We start from the raw sequence: 14862 nt of genomic DNA on the forward strand, positions 1-14862 counted from the left end.
CCCGGGGCGCGCAATCCCCTGCTGAGGCAGGGTGGGAGAGTGGCCCACATTTTCCCAGCGTGCCCCAACGCAGGTAGGCAGGATGGTGGGTGTGGTCAGGTAAACCCAGCTCCCCAGTGCCAGTGGGGCAGCGTGGCTGCACCTCACGGCGTCTGTGGGACCCGGGTCCCCGAGCGTGTGGCGCCCCAGCCCTAGGCGGGGCGGGTCCTTGCAGGGGACTGGCCTGCGCTGGGGAATGCCGCTGAGTCTGAACGCGGCAGCCAGCGATGGTGTCGGCTGCTGTGACGCCGAGCCTGGTTCAGACACCAGCCTAGAGCAGGGCGCGCCGCGCCCAGCCTCCTCCCAGCGACCTGGCGTTCGGGCCCCAAGCTGGGGCGTTACTTGTGGCTGGCCAGCACCAGGCAGGATGGGCCTCTCCCCCTCTGTGCTGCCCGCTCCTCCGTGCGCCGCGTCCCGTCTGTTCTGACGACGCTGACGGCCCCGCGGTGCAGCCCCGGAAATACAAGAGGCTGGTGAGCAGGAACGGGCGTATGGACGCTGGGCTCCTGTCCCCAGCCGCAGCATTTCCACCATCCAACACACCAGCAGCCGGGTGGGCCCTGCCCCGCTCCCCAGCGCTGAGAGATGCACACGGGTCTCGCACTGCTGCAGGGCACCGCTCAGTGACGAGCCAGACGCTCAAGGGAGGAGAGGCTCTATCAAGAGCTTCGCGCCTAGAACATGCCGTCCGTGCCCAGAGCGCCAACCCCGGCACTGCAGTGAGACGGGGAGACTGGGCAGAGCCAGCTGTGTCCTGGCCTGCTCAGAGAACCCACCAGGAGCCCGGTGCTCTTCCCACCTCCCGTTGATTGGCGGGCCAAGGGCTTTGCCTTCGGAGCCGGCTTCCCCTTCCCTCCCTAGGGACTTGCTCAGATTCAGCAGCAGAAAGACGCGGGGTAGGTCTACACGGGGCTAATAAAACCCTGGCACCGAGTCGCAGAGCCCGGGTCGGGTGACTCAGGCTCCGGCTACGGGGCTGAACGTCCCAGTGGAGACGTTCCGGCTCGCGCTGGAGCCTGGGCTCTGAGACCTGCCCCCATGCCAACAATTTTAGAGCCCTGCCTGAGCCTCAGCCAGCCGATCCGGGCCAGCCGTGCCGTGCCTGGACCGGTGGGTCTGTCCTGCGCCTGCCTGTGGTGTCCGTGGGGCGGCCATGGGGGCGGCCGTCAGAGTATTTCCCGAGGAGGCCGAGCTCAGGACACTTGCACCGGTCCCTTGCCGTGTCCTCGGCCATTTTTTCAGCCCCGCTTTCCTGACTTTTCAAGGTCGTTTGTCTCTCCCTAGGGAAACGCGGCCAAGCCCGATTCTTCCAGCTCCCTGGCGCTGCGAGCCCTGTGTGGGGTCTGAACGGCAGCACCTTTGCCCTTGTCTGTCGCCTCCCGCTCCCGGCTCGCCCGGGGCTGGGCCGCTGGAACTGGGAAATGAATGGAGGGAGGGAGCCGTCTGGACAACAGGGATCCACGAGGCACGATGTCACGGAGTGCCAAGGCGTGGCAGGGCGTAAGATCGGCCACACGGGGGCAGCCCAACGGTCCATCCAGCCCCAGGGCCTGTCTTCCGACAATGGCCAGTGCTGGGTGCTTCAGAGGGACTGAACAGAACGGGACAATAATTGAGTGATCCATCCCCTGTTGTTCACTCCCAGCTTCCTGCAGTCAGAGGTTTAGGGGCACCCAGAGCATGGGGTTGCCTCCCTGACCATCTTGGCTAATAGCCATTGGCGGACCTGCTCTCCATGAATTACCTAATTCCCGTCAGTGGCAGACACAAGGCTAGAACCTAGACTGACCCCTCCAGGCCGATTGCTCTGGCTTGGCTTTGCCCGTGGCCACACTAAAGATCCACACGGACGTCGCTTTGCCCATCACTGGGGTGGAGCGAGGGCACAGGCCCCAATGACACTGCTCTGCCGCGGCTCAGGAGAGGATCCAGTCCCAGTCAGACCCACAACGGGGGATTTCCTGACTGGAAGGAGCTAGGCAGGGTTGGAATTTGGGCAGTAACAGGGTCTGTGATCTACTCACAAGTTTCTTTTGTGACTGCAAAGCCGCCTCCTTCGTTTGCAACTTAAATAGCTCAGCCCCCTTATCAGAGGGGCCAAACCTTTACTGCTCCTCCCAAGGGGTTATTGATCCTCAGCCAGCGTGCTCAGAGCAGGCCTGGATCTCTCACCTTGCACTGCCCCACGCAAACGCCTTGTCTTGGGAGGGGGAAGAAGGGGTCTCTAATCTCGGCGTGCTCAAGTCCCAGCAATGGCTTTTCCCTTTCGAGGGTGACACCGTGACCTCCAGGGTAAGGCATGCGCGTGGGGGGTGGATAACAGAAAGCTTGGCCGGGAACTTTGCAATGGCCAAAGTGGACAGGCATTAGCCGAACAAGCGCTGGCCACTCTGCAGTGGGGAAGGGGAGCCCAGCTCCCCGCTGCTGTCCCTCCTGGGATTTTGTTTCTTTGAATGTGATCAACGCTTCTTTCGCCCTCTGCTGCAGGACTTTACCACCCTGACACATTGGGCAATGTGCCAGCCGGTCCAAAGGTGAAAGGAAGCGTCTATAAAGAGACAGCTCCTTCTCCTTGAGAGAGACAGGCAGAGTTTGCGGAGGGATTCCCCTGGCAGCTGCAAAATGAGCTCAGTGCAACACCTGGCCACCGCTGGCATCTGCGTCTACCTCTGCCTTGCCGTTCGCCTCGCTGCGGCTCCTGCGTCTCTAGGTGAGAAGCAAACTTTCCACAAGTCTGATTTGTACAGTGAGGGGGCTTTTTCAGCTGGAAACCTCTCTGCTGTTTTGTCAGACGGGTGGGTGTCTTGTTGCACTAGCTAGGGGGCAATGCATAGCACAATGAGACTCCCTGAAGCAGCCAGCTAAACTTGGCGGGGGGAGGGGGGGGTCGAGCTACAGATCTGCTGTCCTGGCCGACGTTTGGAAGTGGGGGAAGCTTCACCTTGGGAGAGGGGCTTGTCTTTTGAAAGGGGGTCCGTGGAGCAGATTTGCTCTCCCTATGCTAGTGCTGGGGGCACCCACTGCCAACACCTTTCTGCCTTGGTGAACGAGTGCCCAGATGCCGGCAGCAAACCCAGGACAGCACGCCACAAACTGCGGCTTCTTCACTGCCCGAGCACGGCACCTTGTAAAGACAGAAGGATGTAGGGGCAGAGCTCACTGCCCGGGCACTGCAATCCTCCTTGTGAAGACAGAATGACGTAGGGGCAGAGCTCACTGCCCGGGCACTGCAATCCTCCTTGTGAAGACAGAATGACGTAGGGGCAGAGCTCGCTGAGACTGGTGGTGCATCGTAACAGTGCACGGGCAGGTGGGGAATCCCTCATATTCCAGAGTTTTGTGTTTACCAGTCAACTCTATTGATACTACATCAGAGAGACGTACAGAGAGGTCTGGCTTGACGAAGCCCTGGCTGGGATGATTTAGTCGGGGATCGGTCCTGCTTTGGGCAGGGGGTTGGACTAGATGATCTCCTGAGGTCCCTTCCGACCCTGGTATTCTATGATTCTATGAAGCCCATCTGGCCATTCTGCAGTGCTCCCCAGTGCTGAGGGGTCTAGCTGCAAATTCTTTCCTTGTTTGCCCTGCTGTGGTAGCCAGGTTGGTCCCGGGATATGAGAGACGAGGTGGGGGAGGGAATTTCTTTTATTGGCCCACCTTCTGCTGGGGGAAGGGACCAGCTTTTGAGCTTGCACCGAGCTGAAAGTGTCGTCTGGGGAGCTGGAAAGCTGGTGCCTTCCCCCAACAGAAGATGGGCCAAAAAAAGAGATTCCCTCCCCCACTTTGTAATTCTCTCCTTGGCAGAGATGGAGAAGCTGCTCCTGCTTTCTGGGCAGGTTCTGGAGATGAATAGCGGGTAAGGGGTTAGTCGAGTCCGTCAATAGCTGTTTGCTTGTTACAGAATCGAACAGGTCACCAGGGTTGTTCACAGCCATTGACAAGCAGCAGCATCCCCGCTGCTTGTGTGACACACACACTTCTTTCCTGAAAACAACGAGGAGTCCGGTGGCACCTTAAAGACTAACAGATTTATTTGGGCATAAGCTTTCGTGGAGAAAAAACCCACTTCTTCCGCTGCATGGAGTCTTTCCTGAAACACCTGTCAATCCCTTAGGGACCGTCACACGCTATTGATGTATGGAGCTTTCATGAATGTGCCATGGGAAAGCAGGTCCTGTCCCACCGGTTTCTGCTCTAGACTTGTCGGGGTCTCTGCAGGCAGGCAAGACCCTTGTCTGTAGCCGTAGGGCTGTCTTCGGCTGTTTACCCATCGTGCTAAGATCAGGGTTTTGGATCGCTTGGCTCGTGCTGTGATCGGAGGAGGGGGCTTTCAGATAACGGGTCTCCAACGCCCCCGCTATTTAGCAGCAAGCTGCCTGTGTCTTTCAGGGGCCTCGGAAATACATGCGCCTTCGGGCTCTCTCCGGAGCCCGCTCCCACCTTAGTCCAGCTCCGCCGTTCTCAAACTTCCCTGCACCCACACCCTTCTGACAACAGAAATTACCGCACAAGCCTGGGAGCGGGGACTGGAGCCTGAGCCCCACTGCCCGGGCGATGGGGCTCGGAATTGGGCCCTGGGCCCCAGCAAGTCAAAGCCAGCCCTGGCGACCCCATTGAAATTTGGCGTCCCGTCCAGCTGGGTCCAGGGCTGCCGCGCTGGGGAGGAAGGCTCCAGGCTGCGCTAAGGCAGCCGCAGAGAGTGAGGCTGGCACGGGAGGAGGCCAGCTGGGGGGAGGTTGTGACAGAGCCTTGGCCTGCCCCACGGGCCGCCCCAGCCCAGCTCTCCCCACTCCCAGGGTGCAGGTGCCGGGGGGCCAAGCCGCTGCGTGGCCGTGGAAGCTGGCGTGGCTCCAGGAGGTCTGTGACAGTTGACATCAGCCAGGAATTTGGCCCAGTGAAAAGCCCCAAATTGGGGGGGGAAAAGAGAGTGACTGACAGTTTATGTAGGGCCTAGACAAAATCAAAATTGTGTGCTCTCTGGCTCCCCCTGCAGGCGGTGTTAATTAACACAACCTGCTGGTGCCGGCGCACAGGGAGGGGATTGTCTGTTGTTTAACTGAGAGGGAGCCATGGATCGCGCTGGCACTTGGGCCTCACCTAGAGCGGAGACGAGGGGCCCCGTGGCGAGAGGGTGGGGGCGCAATCTCCCCCCCTCATACTGTGGGAGCCTGGTGCCGCGGCTGAGCCCAGCGCAGTGGGAAACGGCCCGGAGGCCGGCCTGATCAAAGCCCTGTTGACAGCGTTTGCTCTTTAAATCTCCCCACGGGAGCCTGCTTCTAAAATCCTGCCCCTGCCCCGGGACATGCCACCTGCAGGGAAGCCCCTGACGGGGAGGAAGCGCCGAATTCCCAGCCCCACTCTGGGTGTTTCCACGCACTGAGGGGCAGCGCTAGAGGAAACCCGGCTCAGCTGGTGCTCGGGGGGGGAGGGGGCTGTTTGGCCCTGTGTTGCCCTGGTTCTTTAATGGCACAAGGAGCCCTGGATGGGGCTGGAATCTGGGCTTTTCCCTGCGTTCCAGCTCCCAGGAGGTAGAAACACCACAGGGGACCAGATCTCCCATCATTTCAGTGCCACAGGTGACTCCCAGCACCCAAATCTCATGCAAAACCCCCAGTGAACTTGTGTGCCTGGGCACCGCTGCACTGTCTGCTGGATGGAACTGGAACTGCTCATCTGTGCGACAAAGACCCTGTACTGCAATCAGCTCGGGTTGATTCTCCGCTGGCCTGAGCTGTGGGAGCTGTCTCCTCCAGGAAGGTGCAAGTGGCCCTGGTGTGAAGAAGGGTGACCGTGCTGGGTGGGCTGTGCTGACGATCCAGACCCTGAGCGAGGGGTTCCTGGGGCTTGGTTTGCTGTGGGAGGCGGCTGCGGGCCCAGGGCCTGTCTCCAGCGGGTGCCGAGTTACCTCCCAGGAGCAGGACTGTGCTGGGGGGTAGGAGGGCCCTTCCCAGCAGCTAGACGCCGGCTTAGCAGGATCAGGGGCTAAAATCCTCAGCCGTCTCGGGAAGACCTGGAGCTGTCTGTCCTGGCGCAAGGGTCCTGGTGGACATTGCCTGGACTCCCACCCCCACGGGAAGCCCCCCCGTTCCGAAGCAGGCTGCCTCAGTCACGCTGGCTCCCGTCCGCTCTCCCAGCCCGGACGGGGCGTGCCGTGGCTCAGCCGAGCAGGGTGATGTGGCTGGTGCCCGCTCACCCGCAGCCCGCCCGCCCCCTGCTCCGGGTAGGAGGGTGCACTGCGTCCAGACTCTGAACCCCGCTCTCCTCCTGCCTTTCAGAGGACGAGAAGGCCCCTGCCTACTGGAACGAGAGAGCCAGGAGGACGCTGGAGTCGGCACTGAACCTGGCACCCGTGACCCGCCGTGCCAAGAACATCATTCTCTTCCTGGGCGATGGTGAGTGCTGTGCCCACCTGCTGGCACTGGGTCCTGGCACAGCCGCGGCACCTGCATGGGGCTCCCTTTACCCCCTTCTAATCTGCCTTTGCCCACCAGGCCTAGCCTAGTGCCCCCCGGCCGCCCCCAGCCAAGGGGCTGCACCGGCTGCTTGGCCAGGGGAGCCCAAGGCTCCCTGAGGGGACAGGGGGGTCTCTGTTTAACCCTTTGTGCCAGGTGGCTGGAGCAGATCACGGCGCCCAGCTGCAGCAGGGCAGGGGTGCTGCCTAGGGAGACACCATTGCCATGGCTGCCCGGTGCCCTGCCGCTCAGCTCACCGTGGGGCTGCTGTGTCCAGCCACCTGCCGGCCTTCACGGAGCTTTGTCTGCAACAGGGACCTGACCCACGCGCTGGGCATGGGGCAGCGTTAGCCGGCAGGGCCTGGGTGCCTGGGGAGGGGCCCTGGGACCTGGCACAAGCGGGGCCCTGGGGTGAACGCTCCAAGCTCAGCCTGGTCGCTCTTCCCTGCCGCTGGTAGCCGAGGGACCAGCGATTGCGACTTCTCTGCCCCTAGATGGCGGCAAGGCCTGGCCGGGAGGGCTCCTCTCCCCACGGCGCATCCTGCCAGGGGTCCTGCCCTGTGCCTCAGTGTCCCCAGCAGCGGCCTGAGGATAGCGCTGCCCTCGACAGCGGCGGGGGAGGGTGAAGGTCGCCATGCACAGCCGTGGCTGGCTGTTTGGAGGGGCTGGGTGCGGCCGTGGTGCCCCGGCTCTCCCCGGGGGGGAATGGGGCTGGCTCAGGGCGGTGGGGGGGACGACAGTGACCTGGCAGCGGGCAGAATCCTGCCAACTCTGGGAGATCCTTCCTGGAGTGAGGGATGGGGGGGCTGCTCTTGTCCCAGCCCTCTGGGGACCCCCACCATCACAGCTGTAGCCCCTCCCCCCAGTTGTCTTATCTCCCCCACCCCCCCCCCCCGCCTCAACCAGGCTCTGCAGCTCTATTTGCAGGGACCTTTAAAGGGCTCTGCCCTCCCCTTCCCCCTTCAGCCCTGCCCGGCTCTGCTCTCCCCTCCCCTGACCTTGTCTGCTCCCTCCCTGAGCGCTGATTGATGCCCCTTGGCCCGCCCGGGTTCTGGCAGCTCCCTGGCTCTGTAGGTCAAGCCGTCATTTCAGCAAAGCAAACCCTGGCGCGGGCAGGGGCCGGGGCCTGGCTAATGTGGCCGGGGAAGCTTGTAACTCCAGACGGGGGCTGCGAGTCGCTCCGGGGCGCTGGGTCGTCACAAACTTGGCCCCGTCCAGCCGGAGCCACCTGTGCCAGGATCCAAGATAAAATTCCTCTCCTAGCCATGGCCCATCCCTGTGCGCTGGCCGGCCAGGTCCGGCTTGCTGGCAACACTGAGCACTCTGCAGGTTCCGAACACTCAGCCCCAGGGCAGGCTCAGCACCCCACATCACAGGTGGGGAAACTGAGGCACAGAGGGGGGAGTCGGCTATCAGAGCTGGGAAGCAAATTGAGCCGCTTCAGACCCTGGGCCAGTGCTGAGCCCACTGGGCCACATGGGCCCTGGGGTTACGGCAGAGTCCGTGAGAGCTGGTAGCTGTACAAGGCCTTTGCCCCGCCAGCGCACAGTTCTGAGTCCATCCAGCAGGGGGCGCCGGTGCAAGCGTGGGATCAGCATCCTGAGCCCCCCGGCCGCCCAGAGAGCGCGCCTTCCCCGCAGGCAACCTCCTGCCCCAGCAGCGCCGCCTCGCCCGCTCCGGGTCCAGTGCTGGCCTCGCCGGGTGCCCACTGGCCCCGTGACCTGCCCAGAGGAGAGGGAGCCTCGCACGGGGATGGGGGTAGCGGGGGGAGTCTCAAAACACCGAGCGGGAGCCAGTGGGTGAAGTGGGGGGGAGTTTAATGAAGGTGCCGCTGGCTTCTGGTGCAGCCGTGGGCTCTGCCGGGGTCTGGGTCGCAGCCCGTCCCTTGGGATGCTCCTGGCAAACAGCAGAGACCGTGTGGCTGGGCCCGTCCTGCCACAGGGCACACGGGGACGGGGTCTGCTGGGCATCTCCTGCCAGCCCCAGAACCGATCCAAGAGGCAGCTCAGCAGCGCCCCCTGCTGACCAATCCAGGAGTGGCAGGGACTGGCTCCAGGCTGCGCCCCATTGGTGCCTGGGGTCAGGCCCTGGCAGCTCACAGGGCTGCGATGCTAATCCTTGGCTGGCGCTGGGTTTGCAGGCATGGGGATCTCCACCATCTCTGCTGCTCGGATCTACAAGGGGCAGCTGGCGGGCGGGCCCGGCGAGGACAGCCAGCTGGCCATGGAGACCTTCCCCTACGTCGCCCTCGCCAAGGTGAGTGCCCAGCCCCAGAAGGATGGGGCACGGGGCGCCTCTGCCCAGGGGGAGAGAGCAGAGGACTCTGCAGCTGGCCCTCAGCAGAGCCCTGGGGCGGCTCTGAACAAGCCTTGGCATCGGGCCAGGCCTAGCCCTCTGCCCCCTGGGCACCCATCTGCCCAACGGGCTCACTGCTCGGCTCTAGAGGCTCCATCCCCCCAAATGCTCTGGGAGCCGGTCCGTCAGCGAGGGGAAAGTCGCCATGCAGTCGAAACCCTGCAAGGGGTCGGCCCTCTCTGCCCTGGGCAGCTGGCATGAAGTACAGTGCCCCAGCGTGGGCCAGGGAGGGAGGGCCGAGGCTGGCGTCCCTGCTGGCAGGCCCCAGGGAGGGAGGGTCTAGGGAAGTTGGGGTACAGATGAGAGCATAGCAGGGTGTTGGCAGGGCTGGGGTGAGGGGGGGCAGGAGTTGGACTGTGATGCGATGACAGCCGGGAGGGGGAGATGACTTCAGACCCAGACTGCGGGGATGGAGCTGGCCTGGGGTCACCCCACGTACCGTGCCCTGCGCCGTGTTCCCCTGCGGGAGGGAGCTCACAGACGGGCCATGGGCCTCCCCCCGGAAGGGCAGCGCTGACTCGCTGGGGCTCTGCATAGCAGCTGGGAGCAGCCCTGTGGGGATCCCCTGGGCATCTGGCTCCACCATTCAATCCTCCCGCCGGGTGAGACACCCCCGGCTGCCCGGGAACGCTCCCAGGGCACGGGCTGTTCCAGCCGCCCCCAGTGCCCGTTCCTGGCCCCTTGCTGCCTTGCAGACGTACAACGTGGACCGGCAGGTGCCCGACAGCGCTGGCACCGGCACCGCCTACCTGTGTGGCGTGAAGGCCAACGCCAAAACCCTGGGGGTGAGCGCCGCCGCCGTCTATGGCAAATGCAACACCACGTGGGGCAACGAGGTCTACTCTGTCCTGCACCGGGCCAAGCAGTCGGGTAAGAGAGCACCGGGGACGGTGCCTGCACCATGGGCAGTGCCAGGGAGCTGCCCTGCCAGGATGGGTAGTGCAACCCTGGGCTCGAGCTGACCCAGCCCAGCTTGGGGCACATTGTGCCCCCCTCCCCCCCTGTGCCCCCTCTCCTGAAGCCATCGGCACGACAGAGCCAGGCTGTCTGGACTCCTGGCCCTGCCCGCTGGCCCCAGCCTGGGCACTGATCACCCCCTTCCCTTGCATGCTGAGGCTGCCCTGCAGAGAGCGGCGGTAACCTGCCCTCCCCTCTGGTGTTGCAGGCAAGTCGGTGGGCATCGTGACAACCACCCGCGTGCAGCACGCCTCTCCGGGCGCGTCCTACGCCCACGTGGTCAACCGGGAGTGGTACAGCGACGCCGACCTGCCCAAGGAGGCCATCAGGCAGGGCTGCAAAGACATCGCGTACCAGCTGGTGCACAACACAGACATCAACGTGAGCCGCCGGGGGCAAGGGGCCGTGGCACTCGGGGGCAAGGGGCCAGGGGCCTGGAGTAGGTGCTTCCCGGCCCTGCAAGGCCAGCTGGTGCTCAGCCACCAGCAAGCCACTTGGGGGGCAGGTGTTGCCTGCCACATGGCTGGGGGTAGGGGAGAGACCTCTCCAGAAAGCACAGATCTTGTCGCATCCCTGTGACCTCCCGGCATCCTGACCCTGCCCAGCTGGGCTGATTTACACCCGGGCGCTGAGCTCACAACCCCCCGATATACCCCGGCAGGCCATGAAGGTTCAGCCTTCGCTTCTGGCTGTTTATTTTTCGGAGCCCTTCCCCGCGCCCAGCTGGGGCATGGTGGGGAGGGGAGCAGGGGATAGAGACGGCTCCTCCCCTGGGGTCCGTGGGGCAGGTGTCACACATGGAGGAGCAGTTACGGGGCCCTGCTTTCCTGCTGGGGTGCCTATATCCCAGCCAGTGGTTTGTCATGACAGCCTGGATGGGGCTTCCCTGCACAGCAGGCCCGTGCACTCCCCATGTCGGCCAGAGGGGGTGCTGCTGACTCCCCTGCCAGGGCTCTGGTCCCCCATGCAGGGGGCTGAGCGCTGGCTCTCGGGGCACGCTGGGCTCCGGTCCACTGACATCTGGGCTCCCCGCCCCGTGTGCAGGTGATTCTGGGCGGTGGGAGGATGTACATGACTCCCCGGAGGACCCCGGACCCCGAGTACCCGACGGACCCAAAGCAGAGCGGGACGAGGAAGGATGGACTCGACCTGGTCGAGAGGTGGCTCAGTGGCAAGGAGGTACCAGCTCTGCCAAGGCCCCCGAGCAGAGGGGCAGGGATGGGGGGGTGCAGCGACCCAGCCCAGGGGCAGCTCCTTCGCTCGGCAGTGGCCCCGAATGCACCCAGCTGGATCTCTACGGGTGTGGCATAGGCACTGTCCGTGTGCCTGTCACACACTGTGCACCCATGGGCATGCACGTGAATTACATGCAGTGCGGGTGTAGGCGGGCCTCTGACAGGCTCCGGGGGGGTGTACCTGCCCCTGGGGGGCAGGTGAGCACGTACGTGGCAGAGATGCACTGGGCGTGGCCTGGCTGAGCCGTGTCTGTTCTGGTGACAGGGGGCGCGGTACGTCTGGGACAAGAAAGGCCTGGATGCCGTCGATGAGAACTCCACCGACTACCTCCTGGGTAAGGGTGTCAGCTGGGCCGGGTAGGGGCGGCCCGTGCTCCTTGGCTGGCCGCGGTGAGAAGTGCCCCCCCTTTGCTGCCCGTGCGGTGCCGTTAGCCGGGCTTCTCCGTGCAGCGACGTGGGGGAACGAACCCCGGCTGGGCAGGGCCCTCTGGGGCTCGGTCCCCCGCTGCAGGGAGCTCCCTGGCCCGAGCAGCAGCCCCGCCGCGGGCAGGAGGGGGCTGGAGTCCGAGGTCCATGAGACCAGTCCGTTGGGGACCATCTCATGTGTGAATTCGCTGCGTTCGGGGACCCGCTCTGCCTCTGCGTGGGGCTGGCCCTCAGAGCCGCATGCATCCCACTGCTGCCCCGGGGGCACAGAGAGTGCCAGCCCCTTGGCACTGCCAGCCCCAGCCAGGCTGGGATGCCAGAGAGGGAACCAGCCTGTAGCCCCTGAGTGCCCACAGAAGGGCAGGGGGCCCGGCTGGTCACAGCTGTCCCAGGGGCGAGGCAGGTGTCAGGCCCAGGTGAATAGGATCCTTCTCCCTGGGCCGGCCCCCCAGCAGCACTGGTACCGGACAGGCCCTGATGCTGACGGCTCATCCCGGCAGGTCTCTTTGAGCCCAAGGACATGAAGTACGAGCTGAACCGCGACGCCGGCACAGACCCCTCCATCGTGGAGATGACGGAGAAGGCCATCCGCATCCTGCGCAGGAATCCCCGTGGCTTCTTCCTCTTCGTGGAAGATGAGTCACCCCGTGGAGCCGGCCCAGCCCCTCCTGCCGGCTGAGAGTGCGGGTTCCCCTGGCCCAGCAGGAGGGCGTGGCACGGCCCAGGCGGGCATTCGGGCGGGTGGGAGGGGGAGTCGCAGTGTGCCAGGGGCGAGTTACGGGCTGACCCGTGATTAGTGTTGCCAACTTTCTGATGGCAGAAAACCCAACACCTCTGCCCCGCCCCTTCTCCGAGGCCCCACCTCTGCCCCGCCCCTTCTCTGAGGCCCCACCTCTGCCCCGCCCCTTCTCCGAGGCCCCGCCCCCACTCACTCCATTCCCCCCCCCCCCCCCATTGCTCGCTCTCCCCCACCCCCGTTCACTAGCTCGTTTTCACTGGCCTGGGGCAGGAGTTGGGGTGCGGGAGGGGGTGAGGGCTCCGGCTGGGGCCAGAAATGAGGGGTTCAGGGTGCGGGAGGGGGTTAGGCTGCGGAGGGTGAGGGCTTGAAAACCGGATGCCTGGCAACCCGACCCGCGATGCCAGATCTCTGCCCCAGTGCCCGGGGGCAGCTGCCAGCCCGGTGCCCAGGCAGGGGAGTGGAGCTGGAGGGTCGGGGCCTGACGGGCTCTCTCCCCCTTCTGCACGAGGCAGGATCGACCACGGGCACCACAGCAGCAGGGCCAAGCAGGCGCTGAGCGAAGCCGTCATGCTGGACCGGGCCGTGGCCCGCGCCGCCTGGCTGACCCACGCCTCGGAGACCCTCACCGTGGTGACGGCCGACCACTCGCACGTCTTCAGCTTCGGGGGCAGCACGCCGCGGGGCAACAGCATCTTCGGTGAGCGGGGGGCTCCCGGGGGCGCGGAAACCCTCAGTACTCGTAGGTCACAGGGCAAGTACCCTCCCTCCCCCTCTGCAGATGCCCCTCACTCCCGACCCGCAGCCCCCTCCCCCCGTGCCCCTCACTCCCGACCCGCAGCCCCCTCCCCCCATGCCCCTCACTTCCGACCCGCAGCCCCCACTCCCCGTGCCCCTTACTCCCGACTCGCAGCCCCTTCCTCCCGTGCCCCTCACTTCCGACCCGCAGCCCCCACTCCCCGTGCCCCTTACTCCCGACCCGCAGCCCCTTCCCCCCGTGCCTCTCACTCATGACCCGCAGCCCCCTCCGCCCGTGCCCCTCACTCGCGACCCGCAGCCCCCTGCTGTCCCAGGCCTGGTATCTCTAAGCCTCAACCCCCCACCCATGGTTGTTAGCTCCCTTGGGACCTGCCATGGGCTCAGCTGCTGTGGGCACTGAGCTGTGGGTGCCACCCTAGGGCGTCCGGTTATGGCCATGCCATGTGCAGCGCCCAGCCGGGAGGGGGTTGTCAGTCTGGGGCTGCCAGCTGAGGGTCTGCTGACGCCTCCCCGTGTGCGTGACAGGCCTGGCGCCCAAGAAGGCCGAGGACAAGCGGTCGTACACCAGCATATTGTACGGCAACGGGCCGGGCTACGCCATCGCGAACGGGAGCCGCCCGGATGTAAGCAGCCTGCCCATCGGTAAGAGCCGCTGCCCGCCCCAGCTGGGCCCAGAGTCCGCCCTGCCGCCAGGGCGCCCAGGGGGAGGGTGCGGGGCCCCTCGCTCAGGGCGGTGTGTGCCAGCCCCGAGGCACCGGGGAGGGGGCGCGGAGGGTCACTTTGTCCCACGCTCACCTCGCCTGAGCCCGGCACCAGCCTGGGGGCGCCGGGGCTGGGGAGGCATCGGGAGCTGCCGGGAGATGGTCTCGTGACTCACAACCCGTCTGTCTGTCTGGCTCCCCCCATCGCCCTGGCAGAGGACAAGGATTACCGGCAGCAGGCGGCCGTGCCCCTGGACACCGAGACCCACGCCGGCGAGGACGTGGCCATCATGGCCAAGGGCCCCATGGCCCACCTCTTCCACGGGGTGCAGGAGCAGAACTACGTCGCCCACGTCCTGGCCTACGCCGGCGGCCTGGAGCCGTACCACACGGGCCCTGAGTGCCTGGCGCCGAGCTGCAGGTCAGGCAGCCCGGGCCTCAGCCAGCCCCCCAGCCTGCTGCTCCTCGCCCTGGGGTTAGCCTCCCTCCTGCTGACAGCCAGACTTTGATCTCTGCCAGGCCTGGGGGACCCCCCCATGCCCTCTGCTAGCAGAGCAGCCAGTGCCCCCCGGGCTGTGGGGCTGGGCGGGCCCCGGCCCTCCCCTGGTACCATGCGAGAGCGACGCTGTCGCTTGTCTGTGTATATAATTTTGTAACAGTCTCCTGCCCTCCCAGCTGCCCCGGAAATAAAATCTGCCACCATTTTATTATTACCCCTGTCTCTTATTTTGCTGGACGGCTCCTGTCAGAAGGCTCCTGATGGGAGCCACTTGCTCCGGGTACCTCTGAGTCAGGCTGTCTCGGAGTCCCCGGGCGCTGCTCTGGAACTGCTCCCTACACAGCCAGGCAGGACTCCTCTCTGGGAGCAGCCTGTCTGCAGGACACACAGCTCACCCGGCTTCCACCTTCCTGGGTCTGACCTCGGAGCATTCAGCCTCCTCTGCCCTCCGTGCGCTTCCCACAGTGAGTCCACCCAGGCGGGGTCCTGGGGAAGCCAGAGGGTCCTGCCCCCCAACTCCACAGTCAGACGTGACTCTCAGCCAGCCAGTAAAACAGAAGGTTTATTAGATAACAGGAACAGGGTCTAAAACAGAGCTTGTAGGTGCAGAGAACAGGACCCCTCAGCCAGGTCCATTTTGGAGGCCAGTGAGCCAGACAACCACATCTGCACTTCACTCCATGTCCCCAGCCAGCCCCAAACT

General features: G+C 64.8%; 1 protein-coding gene across 1 annotated transcript; it reads left to right on the forward strand.

Annotated features, from left to right (window-relative positions):
• Positions 1 to 2598: 2598 nt before the first annotated feature.
• Positions 2599 to 14353, forward strand: LOC119567072 (alkaline phosphatase-like). The gene is made up of 11 exons (XM_043521865.1): positions 2599 to 2749; positions 6315 to 6431; positions 8632 to 8747; positions 9542 to 9716; positions 10012 to 10184; positions 10848 to 10982; positions 11304 to 11373; positions 11965 to 12099; positions 12709 to 12900; positions 13485 to 13601; positions 13877 to 14353. The coding sequence occupies exons 1-11, from the start codon at positions 2662 to 2664 to the stop codon at positions 14167 to 14169; spliced, it is 1611 nt and encodes a 536-aa protein (XP_043377800.1). The 5' UTR covers positions 2599 to 2661; the 3' UTR covers positions 14170 to 14353.
• Positions 14354 to 14862: the final 509 nt, after the last annotated feature.

The sequence above is a fragment of the Chelonia mydas genome, chromosome 9 (genome assembly GCF_015237465.2).
Source record: "Chelonia mydas isolate rCheMyd1 chromosome 9, rCheMyd1.pri.v2, whole genome shotgun sequence".
Classification (NCBI taxonomy): Eukaryota; Metazoa; Chordata; order Testudines; family Cheloniidae; genus Chelonia; species Chelonia mydas.

Coding starts and splice junctions, on each gene's coding strand:
- LOC119567072 (XM_043521865.1), top strand. CDS start 2,662: ATGAGCTCAGTGCAACACCTGGCCACCGCTGGCATCTGCGTCTACCTC. Junction 8,748..9,541: donor CCTACGTCGCCCTCGCCAAG/GTGAGTGCCCAG, acceptor GCTGCCTTGCAG/ACGTACAACGTGGACCGGCA. Junction 9,717..10,011: donor GCACCGGGCCAAGCAGTCGG/GTAAGAGAGCAC, acceptor CTGGTGTTGCAG/GCAAGTCGGTGGGCATCGTG.